Source organism: Pyxicephalus adspersus, chromosome 5 (genome assembly GCF_032062135.1).
Source record: "Pyxicephalus adspersus chromosome 5, UCB_Pads_2.0, whole genome shotgun sequence".
Lineage (NCBI taxonomy): Eukaryota > Metazoa > Chordata > Amphibia > Anura > Pyxicephalidae > Pyxicephalus > Pyxicephalus adspersus.
Genome location: NC_092862.1, coordinates 65,493,245 through 65,506,102, shown reverse-complemented (window position 1 = coordinate 65,506,102; position 12,858 = coordinate 65,493,245). Strand labels below are relative to the sequence as shown.

Sequence of the window (12,858 nt, the reverse complement as noted above, 5' to 3'; positions counted from 1 at the left end):
GTGGAGCATCAATTGTGGCACTAAGTAGGGAACGTGTGAGGACTGTTCTTGGGTTTCCACGGAGTGATGAGGATGACCACATTTGTATGTAACATGACAGTATTTAATACCTAATTCATTCAAGTAGCAGGTGCATCTTTAGTGTGCCTGGACATATGTAGCAGTAGGTGGCATTGAACACCATCAAAATCAAATGGGCCTTTAAGACATGCTTTTTACATAATTGTTACAGCAAAAAAGTGAACTCTACAGATCACATCACTGGGCATAGCGGACGACTGTCATGGAGCCAGGGACTCTATGTACCTAATCTCCAGAGCTGTTATCCAATAGGAAATTGCTTAGTAATGAACTAAGCATGAAGTAAATAAGTAATGGACTACGCAATGCTGTTTATCTAAAATAATACTTTATTATGTGTAAAAAAGCACATAATTTTAAATATATGTATGTAGATCTGCTTTATTAAATATATTTAACCTCCAGGGCGGTTCATTTTTGTCTGGATTTATATGTCTAAAAGCAGTACATTGCTATGAAAATTTCTTTTACAGTATAGTATACTAGTATGAGATTAATAAAGTTTGTAACACAGAATCATGTCAAAATAATAAACTATATAAATTAAAAAAAAAATAAATGTAATAATAAACTTTGTCATACTCATACTAATATACTGTAAAATAAATTTTCATGAAAGACAATGTACTGCTTTTAGACATTAAAATCCAGTTTATTGCATTCAATACAGTTATTTTGTATTGAATGCAATACAAAATAATTTGAATTTTCCGCCGTCACCGGGAACGTCAAAACATTCGCTGGCAGACAGATCGAGGAAGAGGCCAGAGGATGGGAGGACCATGATGGGACCAGGTAGGTGCTTGCTTTTTACTTTATTAACTACCCCGAGTGTGACTCGGGGTTACCTCTTTCAGCAGGTTTCTTTTACCCCAAGTCACAATAGGGCTTTCCGCTGAGGGGGTTAATAAAAGAGAATAAAATACAAAAAATACTGATCTGCTCTGTAGAACCATAGGTTTCAATGCTAAACATTCTTGGTGATACGTGGAGAAAACAAATTCAAAATCCCAATGCTGTCCAATAATAGCTGTAAAATGAAGAGAACAAGTTAATTAAAGCAGAACATATGAACCTATAATTCAAGATAACCATAGAACATACAGTACTTGCTCATAGAATCTGGGTATATATTACTCTGAAATGACAAGCCCTGGATCCCATCACAGTGCCATAGAAAGTGACACTGAGTTCCCGGACAGCAGACAGGCAAACAAAACCCCCAAATCTACATTAAATAACCTTTATGACATTGGTTAGCTCCTGCTTACTCTCCTTGCATATTATCTTAGCTACATAAAAAGCTGAATACCTTTGTGAACTCATCCAATATATTCAAGTAATGACTAAAGCTCACCATACAAATGTAAATTATACAATGTACAATCAGCTTTAAATTTAACTACATAGGAGGACTTTCCAAAAAACCTAATCAATCTTTATTCAGTGTGGCTGGCCTTTGTATTACATATGTGTTTTTGAATCTAAAGGAGATTGTGCAGATTGACTGTAACATGTATATCGGTGCCTACAAATCTACTTGTACACACCAATATTTAACCCCCCTAGCGGTAATCCCGAGTACCCCTCCTCTGAACTAGGCTTTCAAGTTTGTATAATCAGACAGGTCACTTTAGCAGAAAGGAATCTTTCTGCAATATGCATCTTAACCGTCTGATCACTTTTGGTTTCTGGCAAAAACCAGACCTTCACCTAAGCCTGTTTTCCACATGCCTGATTTCACACTTGTTCCACAAGCCTGGTGTTTGTGTGGGGTTATGCGGGTCTTACTTACTTACAAAGTTTAAGTACCATGTCTTGAATCCACTTAAAGCAAACCCCACAGTGGTGCGGGCTATGTCAGTTTGCATCACTGAAAAATTAAACGATATTTAAATGTATGGAAGCGGCCATCTTGTGAATGGAAAATTACCATGCCATCCACTCCTGACCTTCTCACCCACATCTCTCTCTCACTGCTCATCCCCCACCCAGGCTCTCAAACCAGTTATTCAGTGTGTGGACTTCTGTGATTGGTTGATGTCATAGATAAAGATCAGGTCTACCACCACAAAACACAAATTAAGGACCCCATTTACCTGCCAATCAGACCCCTGCACCGTATCATCATCCTCATCTGTAGAGCCCCTCGTCACTCTAATCTGTTATGTCATCATAGTCATCCCATCTGTGGAGTGCATTGTCCCCCGATTCGCATTGTCATCCCCTTCGGTAGAGCGTGTTTTTCCCTACCACCACTACATTCAGTGAGGCGCGTTGCCCCCCCCACCAAATTCTGTGGGGTGCGTTGTCCCAACCCCACCACATTCTGGGGTACACTGAAATTATTTTTGTGTACCCCATTATCTATCTGTTCCTGAACCCCCCAGTACACCCTACAATAATGCCAGTGCAACCCACTACCCGTCTCACCCTTCCTAAAGCCCCATACCACCCTGCAATATTACCAGTGCACCCCATCACCCATCTCACCCCTCCTGTACCCCCATATCACCTCACAACAATAGGAGTGCACCCCATCACCTGTCTCTCCCCTCCTGTACCCCCATATCACCTCACAACAATAGGAGTGCACCCCATCACCTGTCTCCCCATATTACCGTGTAATAACACAGTATACAAACACCTGTCCCCACTTTCCCCCATCCTTCCATATCCCCTGCAATAACACCAGTTCCCCAAACCTGTCTGACACTTCCCCCCCCCCCCCCATTTCATCCTGCAATAACACCAATCCATTCCAATCACCTCACATCCCCAGTCTCCCCCATATCCCCCTACAGAACTACCAGTGTGCCCTATAATAAGGGTATGACACCCCTGACAGATTAATATTATACTATTTTCTCTGCCTCTCTTTGCAGTTTCCCGGACTTGAAGTTTGATCCGTGAAGCCCCGCCCACTTCCGGTTGTATGTCACCGTCACTTCCAGGTCCTTCTGGCTGGGAACTAGACCCTGCCCCAATGTTTTGGTTGTATATTGCTATATGAATACTTCTTTATTTATTGATAGTCGGCTGGTGGGATTGTGTTCGTGAACAACCCGAACCGTAACGTGCGGTAGAAGCCATGTCCCGGGTGCGGCAGCCTCCACTGGTGACAGGAATCTCACCCAAAGAGGGGACATCATGGACCAAAGTAACCATCAGAGGGGAGAACCTGGGCACCGGCCCCTCCGACCTCATAGGTAATGGCACACCAAATCATCATCCCCCCCCTATCATATTGGTACGGTTTATTGGTTCTGTGCAGTCATTCAGCTCTGTATAGGGGGAGGGTGCAGCTTCCTATCCTGCTGTCATCTCTGTCCTCAGGAGTCATTACCTGACAACACCATAGGATAATGTGTAATACAAATATAACTTAGTAACCTGTGTCAGAAACAAATGCCAAGTATGTATTATATAACAAGTGTATATGTTCACAGCCCCTCCATGTATGAGTTCACAGCCTCCATGTATGAGTGAACTCAGCCCAGCCATGGCATTTTCAGGGCCACAGAATGTGTGACAGGGTGACAACACATAATAGCAATAGGAAGACAGGAATAGAGGGTTGCCACCCAGTATTAGGAGCAATCTGGGCACAGGCAGAATCACCAGGTATTGGTTTAATAAAAGCTGCAGTTTTGAAAATGATCTAACGTTACATTCTATAGATCATATAGGAATTTAGTGATTGGGTTTATGTATTTACCACAGAGTGTCCCCCCTGATTAGCCCTCACACGGTTCTGTCAGAGGAATTCCCCAGAATACTTCACCATGACTCCGGGGAGCGGCTGATTTTTTCATGCTTTCATCTTATTTGCAAGTGGAGGCATATTATTGTAAAATGGTTTATTTTCACCACTTTTCAGTAACCACCGGCTGTGTTAAGGGAGGTAAATGAAGATTTGGGTCACAATACCGGGGCTGCCAACTGCCTACAATTCTTTCCCACCCAGCTTAAAACAATTTCTGATGGTGACGCAGCTCACAGGTTCTTCTCTTCTTACCTTAGATAATAAAATCTTTAGAAACACAACCCCTGAACTTAACTTGTTACTCTGCACCTAAAATATTATCTGGTGACCCCACCAGAGGAACTTCCTGTCACATGGGCTCCCAGTGGAGACTACAAGCTGCCCATTGCCCAGTGTTGTCACTAACAGGAAATCTGTGTTGGGAAATGACGCACAGCAGTCAGTGGAGTTCATGTAGACCGGAAGTGGCTGGAAAGGCTGCAGAAATGATTTGCTACAAAGAATAAAAAAGGTTAAAACAAGTATGTGATATAATAACATTATTTGTGACACACAGTGCTTCAGCATCATTACATCTACATTATCAGTACACACCACCATTTTACTGAATTTAGTTCAGTGGGTGAGTCAGAACTTTCATTATTTTTATTGTGACACCAGAGCAAGGTGGTCACGGGGACAGAAAGACCCATAGGGGGTCTATCTATAAAGCAGTGAATCTGACATTCACCAAACATTTTGGGGGGAATCAATCACTGCCATTTAAAAACACATAGACCTGGAAGATTCTCCACCAGGGAATGCTTGGTAAATGTCAGATTCACTGATTTATCATTACACTCCATAGAATAATAAAAACTTTTCCCACTCTACTTGATAAATGTGTTTTGTTGCTCTTTGTCCCCATTAGAGGAATATGCAGGGGGACACCGACTGCAGTAAATGTGGATTACATGGCTGCGGCAGGTAGTCATGTGGTTTGTGTTCTTGTACTCACAGCTGCTCAGGGATCTGATTGGTGAACGCACTTCTCTGCCTTGGTGGTAATTGTACACCAACCCACCAACAGGCAGCAGGAAACATTACAGGGAAGGGCTGGGCACAGGGGTTCTGGGGAAGACTGGGATAGGGGCTCTTCATGGGCTACATCTGGCATATTAAGATGGCTCTGAAACTTGGAGGAGTTTTCCTTTAAGATGGAGAAAGTCACAAGTGAGCGTGGATACTGCGTTTACCTTTGGAATTTTAGTGTTCACCTTAAAGGGAGTTTGATGTATATTTTACATGTTTATTACTATTATTTTGCAGTATATATGTAGGACAGTAGAGCTGCTTCTGGATTGAGTAATCATGCTCTGCTCCTCCATATTTGGCCTCTCACACTGCAGTGCTGGTTCTAAAAAGAAGCAGCATCTGCACATGTGACAGCTGGTGACAGTGAGAGGTACTTACTGTACCACTCACTGACACTTCTATTTTGTTTTTATGGGGCTGCCTCTTCTCTCCCCCAATGTAGCCCTTTACTGGCATAAGGAAGAAATAGTTGCACTGCAGCCTCATGGCCAATCTGAGCCTTCTTTTTTGGAATTTGAAGAACAGCCACTAGATGGAGCTCTTGCTGGATTAGTGAAATTACTCTGCTAGGTGCCTAAAGTGGAAATACAGTAAAAAAAAAAAAAAAAAAAAAGTGACTTACCTTTATTCTCCACAGATCCCTCGATCCCTCTGAAGCTGTCTTCCATACGGTCCAGCGTTGTCCTGATTTCTTGCATTGTCCTGGCGCCACCATCTCTTTCCTTCTTCTGTTCTTTGGCTACGTCACCTGACCTTGCACTGTGCAGGCATGAGGTCAGGTGACATAACCTGCTGTAGTTATAAAAAGTTGTCCATTTACGTATGTACCTCAGTATACTCCCCAGAAAGAAGCTGAAGGCGGGTGGTGGCCCCTGTATTGTGACTCAACTATTCAGTAACCACCCAAAAACAGCCGGGTGGTTGCTGAAAAGTGCCGGGTGCTGGGCCCAGCTAAAAGGGCCTGGGGAGAACACTGTACGTATATCTGCGTGACGTACGTATCTCAAGAGGCTCTGCGCTCCCATTCAGTTTTTACCACCGCATTTTTTTTAAAGGCTTTTAATGAAAAGAAAAAAACAAAACATTTTTACTTTTTATAGAAGGGTTGTCTAACCTTCTATATGGAGTAAGAAATGTGGTGATAGTGGTGAGCAGTAATCTGTTCTGGCACTTACAGCAAAGAACATATACCTTAAGGTGCCTGTGCGTTAGCTTTGTACTGCAAGGAACCACGCTCTTCTGTTGTCATTCGGAGTAATTGATTACACCAATGACTTCGGTCTTTTTAGCTGTCTGTACGGACCAGCTCCTACTATGGCGTACAAGCCGAGCTTTAAAAGCAAAATGCACACCAACACCTTGCAGTGCTTTGCTGTGTATTGCCACACACTTCACTGCAGAGCGCAGGTAAAGGGTGTCAATCTTGTAAATGGTAACCCAATGCAGCGATACATGTCTGCAATAATGCAACTTACCAGTGGGGGCACTCCTCCTATTGACCACCAGTATAATAGAGCATTTTCCCCACTACTAATTGGAAGTATTGGGAAAGGGGGTTCCAACTGAGTACCAATGTAAGGGGCATGCTTCCTGTTGCCTACATGTGACAAGCCAGTCTTTTAACTGACCTCCTATAGGGGAATCATTACACACTAGCCACAATTATCAGGGAGTACTACACTGATAACCTGTATATGTGGGCATAAAATAAAAGATATAACAAGTTTCACCATATCCATTCCTTTTCTGGTCGTTAGGATTTGTTTGGTTTTATTATGTTGTTTTTTTTTTAATTTCAGAGTTATAATAATTTTGTTGCATAGGGGAGCAGAGCTGTGTTCAAAATAGATTTTAAATATACTAAGTAACAACTTTGTTTTTTTTCTGTTGTCTTTATTATATCTTTACATTATGGGCACAGACATAAGATTATTCAATAAAATCTGATGTGGTTTTCAGTGCAAGAAACTGTGCGATGATGAAAAGAATCTATTCATTATAGATGGACACCTTCAAAAATACAAAATTGTAGGAAGGCCACATTGTGTTTGCACAATGTATTACAGCTGTTTCCTCCCACCTCTGAATTCAGCCAATAAAAGGATCAGTCACATGTAAATATTTTACACCCAACATAGGAAGAACAATAAAGTCTAGAATACATTTCTCATCATCCCTGCATTACAGTGTAAACCATGTGCCACATGAGGAGGGGAAACAGCCTCTGTAGATATTTCAGTAGCAGCATTTTCTGCATGTGTGCCAAGGTGAACCATTCTGCACTTGTGCTCACAAAGTCATTTTTGTCTAGGTGAGAAAAAAGTCAACAAAAATATCCAGAAAGTGGCCTTAGACAAAAAAAAATGTGTTTTATTACCAAGTGCAGGTAAGGTTTAGGGTTAGCTAATTATGTTCAAGATTTGTCAGGCTTGCTTTAATATTTACATACTTTTACATACCTTTTCCCCCTAAATTGTAATAATGTAAAAAAAAACTTCTGTTTATTCTAGTTGTATGTAACTGAAGATGAAATTGTTTTTGCAGCCAGAAGTCAAAAAGTAACAGGGTCACATAAATGATGTGTAGAATTATTTCCCTCTGCATGTACTGCTTCCCCAGCCCCATGATCTAGCTTTAAATGCCCGAGCATATTTATATATATTTGATTTTTAGGGCATATTCTAAAACCATACAATATGTTTATTTCTACATTTAAAAAGATAAAACATAAAACAGACCTAGTAGTAACAGATCAGATCTAACAGATCTAGTAGTTTATCAAATACATAAAATGCATCAGCAGTACATAGTCTCATATACCTATAGCATTCTCACATAGTCTCATAATAGTAACAGTTTTGACACGCTTAAGGAAACAATGTTTTGAGACCTATGGTATAACAAATGCATCACAATTTGTATTTATATAACAAAGCATGATGACAATAAATAGCAAATAATTAACAATTTATCTGTGTGATTATCAATCGAGCATCTACTTTATTGACAATACCAATTACCACTCACGGTGAGTACCTCCACCAAGAAAGTGTGTGCGAATTCACAGAAGAGAAGGGCAGACAGCAGGGCCAGAAGCAGGTCCCAGAGTAAAATGAAGATTGAAAGCATGTGCACCTATTGAATATTTGGCATTTTTATCTGGTCCAATTGCAAATATTTTAGACTCTTTTGGTAACAGGTATAAACTATATGTGCACTATCATGCACTGCAGTGAGGATGCAATAAGGATACTATTGCGAATGCAATAAGGATACTATTCGCCATTCTACTTGTATATAGCCACATCCAGCCCTTATCAAGGTTTAATTTAGTCCTCATTATCCAATACACAACTAACACCCTAATGACATACCTTCTATAGCAGCCAAGGCAGAAAATCTCTGTATATGTACATTTTGCAATACAACTCCTATTTAGACTGTTCTTAAAAACCAAAGCAATACCTAACCAGCCCCCACCTACTGGTGGTTATATTAGTTATATGGCAACTAGTTTAAATATTATATGTTAGTTATATGACAACAAGTTTAATTAGATCTCTAAAATTGATAACTTTCAACTCATACCTAATTATATTTCCAAAAAAGGGGAAAGCAAGCCACATTCCATTTTACCAGGAAGGGGTGTTTCTTTTTGCTCTCAGTAACCAAATAAAGCAGTGAAGAGTGGTTACTAGAGAAGTTGGAAAGTGTAGCTGTTCTTTTTTCCTATATTCATTAGTATTAGAATATGTGGTATGTGTGTTGTATGTGTCATGTGAGTCTTTGGTAAATGAGACAAAAGCTTGGACTAGTTTTGTTTTTCTTTGGATTGTAATGTGCAGGAATTCCCTCATGATTATTCTGTGAAAAAATCTTCATTTTAAGATCACGACTTATAACAAAAATATGACAAAGTGTATGGGAAACCAAAACTTTATTTTCTAGCTTTGGATATAGTGGGTATTAACACCTGTCCATACATGCAGGAACATCAACCCTGTGCGTTTGCACTGCATTCTCTAAAATAATAACACTTGCATTGCCATGTGTTTCATTCAGCAGCCGAGTTTTTTGAAAGGACAGCCTAATGCACAACATTGTTCAGATATTTAGTGCAAGCTTTTTACCTTTATTTAATGTCTGATAAAATGTGGTCAGCAGGACAAGACAAGATAAAGGTAAAGAGAAATACCCTGATAGGGAAAACGGTTTAGGAGGTCAACTACCTCTAACTGCCTGGCATCTCCAGGACAGAAATTAAAAGGAAAATCTCATTGTTAACAAACAGAAGAAAATAAACTGGCTGGGGTTTTAACATTTCTCTTCTTTAGTAAAAACTAAAAGAAGTACAATTTGGCTATAGCTATATAGGTACAGATAAATCTTCCTGTATTTAATTCCCCATATTGAGGTGTCTTGTATTGCCATCCTGCATATTAAACTCTAATTGGTTATCATTACACAGTTGATGTTTGTCTTATTTCCACTGAACTTCACATTACAATTCTAAATGGCTAAAAGAAGAAAAGAATCTACACTGGACAGTACTATTGTCAATCACTTACAAAGCCACTGGTTATGATGATGTTTCTATTTAAAAGGCCAACTAAACCCAGAACTGAACAAGTTATATTCTAATAGAAATCAGGTTAAGTAATTGCAAACTTTATAGTACAAGAAAGTGGTCAGAATATCTGTTTAATGGTCCAAATGTGCTTGCACACTGCACTATATTTCATTACCTCTCATCTTTGAATTACTGTGACACCCCAAGTAAACTACATTTCCCAGCATCCCACCATCACAGTGAAAATCATGTGTTTTTATGAGGAGGCCGAACTTGTGGTTACAGAACCTAGGTGGTGACCAATTGTAAGGCCACAATCTGTTAATTGGAGACTTAAAGGTATGAGTGGTCCTGACCTGTGGGTAGACAAAAGAAAATGGTGGTTGAATATTGCCTTCGAGCTCAGGCTGTTTAGATATTTTTCAGCTTTTATCATAGATGAAATTGCTCTGATGTCATGGCATACTACAGAGGGGTCAGTTTGATGTCACATGTAACCTTCCTCAGCCTAATTTTCATGCACTGCCATGGTTGCCCCTTTTCCTGGATAGGATTATCATTTCAGTGTTGCATTTTATTTGAAGCTAAACTTTCCCTTTTCTGTATGAGATGGCTAGCTGTCATATGTATAATCCATATGTATGTAAACCTGACCCGGTGCTCCCAGTATTCAGTCTTGATGCCGCCAATATGTGTGCCGAATTCACCTCTTTCCAATAGTCTTTCCAGTAAAGTCTTGGAAGAATAACAGTTGTACACTTTATAGTACACACATGCTTTGTCTTTACAGAAAATTAATGCAATGATCTCTCATCGGTCGGTGGGAAATAGAAGTAATTTGACAACTTCAGTAATAACAAGCTGTACAGACATAGGCATTAATTTAATGACGGTACATAGTGTCAGTTTCCCATTTGTGAAAGCTTGTTGAAATCCTTTTACAGAAAAACATGGATATTTTGTAACATGAACTCGTCGCGCCTTATGTAATTTTAGCTCATTTTCTCAATAATCAGTTATGTATTAAAGGTAGCATGGGGTACCAAGATTTGGTTATTAACGGCTCAATGATCTTTCAGCTACAAAGATGACTTAACACCAAATACAAGTGTCTGTGAGAACTCCACTAAAGATACCTTTCAGCAAAAGCCATTTACCGCCTATCTGTGTGTTTTTATTACTTAAACAGATTTTCCAGCATTCTGTAGAAGTATGTTAGGTCAGGTGCCACGCATTATTTTTAATAAAATGTATGAGGATGGATGGCTTGTGTTTTCTAGCTGATTCTCCTCGCTGAGATACACCATAGGCTGATTTCAGAGTTTGTACCCCCCACACAGCTCTTCCTTTAATTCACCTAGTTTGTTAGCAGCCCACGTCATCCCTGGCATTGCAGGCTGGCTTTTTCTGTTTTTGAGTAACCAGTGTTGAGAAGTTAATGTATATGAAAACCCAGTGACTAAAATCTATTATTAGCATTAACGTTTTATTGTAATCCAAAATTTTAATCTGTATCTTTTAATAAAACAATATCTGTCAATCCTGCAAAAAAGAATCTGTTTCAGTCATTCAGCTTTATAGGGTGGCAATACTTTAATATGCCTTCCCGATATGTTGTTTTAACACACATTATGCAGACATGTTCTCAGAAATACATCACGGGAAAGATCATGCAATCATCACTGGAAGTGGCTGTAAGGTGGCTCCTGGAGATGCAATGTTAGATAAAAAAAAGTAATAAAATGCTACACTGTGCTTTAGCTGATATCACCTTCCTTCCAACCGTGGACATCTTTGCCTGGTCTTCCACTGAGTTTGGCATCTTTGGTCATCTTGATTGGCTGCTTAGGGATGATGTAAGTCTTGCCTTGATAAAGAGGACTATTGTGCCCCCTGAAACACAGTCTGTATTGAATCACAGAGAAGGGATTTCCAAAGAACCCTAAAGTCCTGACATTTAGTGCAGTCTGTGTCTTCCTCCCATCCCCTCCTTCTGTAACACAGAAAACAGGAGGTAATAGGAAATCTCCCCAATCAAGTCACAAAATCGAATAAAAACCTGACAGAGGTTCCTAACCTTCCCCATTGCATCTAAAACTGACAAGAACATTTGGATTATGGGCTGAAAACAACTGGATTATGTCTTTTAGTCCTAATTTGTACACTATATTTTTTCTTTTAAATGTTTTTTTTGTAATATATAGATCATGCCATTGCAGGAAGGCTGTAATGTAAAATGCACCAAAGAACAAATTTGTCTTATACTATCCCTGTTTTCAATTCTGCAGGTTTGACTATCTGTGGACATAACTGCCTGCTAACGGCAGAATGGATCTCTGCCAGTAAAATAGTGTGCCGCGTTGGACAGGACAAGAATGACAAAGGGGACATCATCGTTACCACCAAATCTGGGGGAAAGGGAACCTCAACCGTGTTCTTTAAGTTACTCAAGCCTGACAAAATTGGTAAGTAATGTCTAAAGTTAATAAACATACATCAGCACAGGGGATACAGTTCATTTTATACAATGTACATTATAAAGTGTCAATGGTTTATTTTATAGTAGGGAAGAATCAAAGTTTAATTCGGGTTAAATTTCCTGTTACTGCAGTATTCAACTGTTTAACTGTTCTGTATGGTAATTATTATCATTCTTATACTGATGGTGTCTGTAGTATTAGGCATGTATGTAGATCAGGACAAATATAAATCCGTATTTAAATTTAAAAGGCTGACTAAACCCAGGACTGAACAAGGTAAATTCTAATAGAAACCAGGTAAACTGATTGGGCAGTTGGTTTAACGAAACGTTTCTTCGAAACGTTGCTGAATGCAAAATGTACAATTTAACATAAATACAGTTTAGGAAACCTAAAGGCTCATGGGTAAATTTGTGTTAAACTCTCACACCTATGTGTACGCTAAGTGAAAGAAGTACATTGGATCCATCCAGCTGTCATTCTTCATAAAATGCAAAATGCAAACTACCACTTTAAGGATATCCATTAACACTCAGATCCATGGTTCAACTCTCCCTTTTTTAGGTTCTAGTTCATGCAGTTTAATTTTTTCAATGCAGTAATTGCACACAGTGTTTTGATTTATTATATTTTTTGTAGGTATCTTGGATCCATCAGCAGTGTGGGTTGAAGAAATGAATTATTATGATTTGCGTACTGACAGAAATAAAGGCATATCTCCTTTGTCGCAGCGACCAGCCAATCCATTGGGCATAGACATAGAAAGGTAAGAGTGGTGTTCATCCGTGAAATGCATACACTGCCTATATCTCTGCAGTGACCTCTCCATCTCTGACAGGTTACATTTTAGTGTGTCATAAACTCATACCTATAGGTCAGTGGCACCA

The 12,858-nt window shown here is 39.5% G+C and overlaps 1 protein-coding gene across 1 annotated transcript in view; it reads left to right on the top strand.

The window, feature by feature from the left end:
• Positions 1-3,023: 3,023 nt before the first annotated feature.
• EXOC2 (exocyst complex component 2) overlaps positions 3,024-12,858 on the top strand; it is an 84,778-nt gene continuing 74,943 nt past the window's right edge. Inside the window, exons 1-3 of the mRNA XM_072411789.1 lie at positions 3,024-3,290; positions 11,780-11,956; positions 12,611-12,737. Coding sequence (XP_072267890.1) covers positions 3,173-3,290; positions 11,780-11,956; positions 12,611-12,737 — 422 coding nt within the window. The 5' untranslated portion in view covers positions 3,024-3,172. The remainder of the gene's footprint in view (positions 3,291-11,779; positions 11,957-12,610; positions 12,738-12,858) is intronic.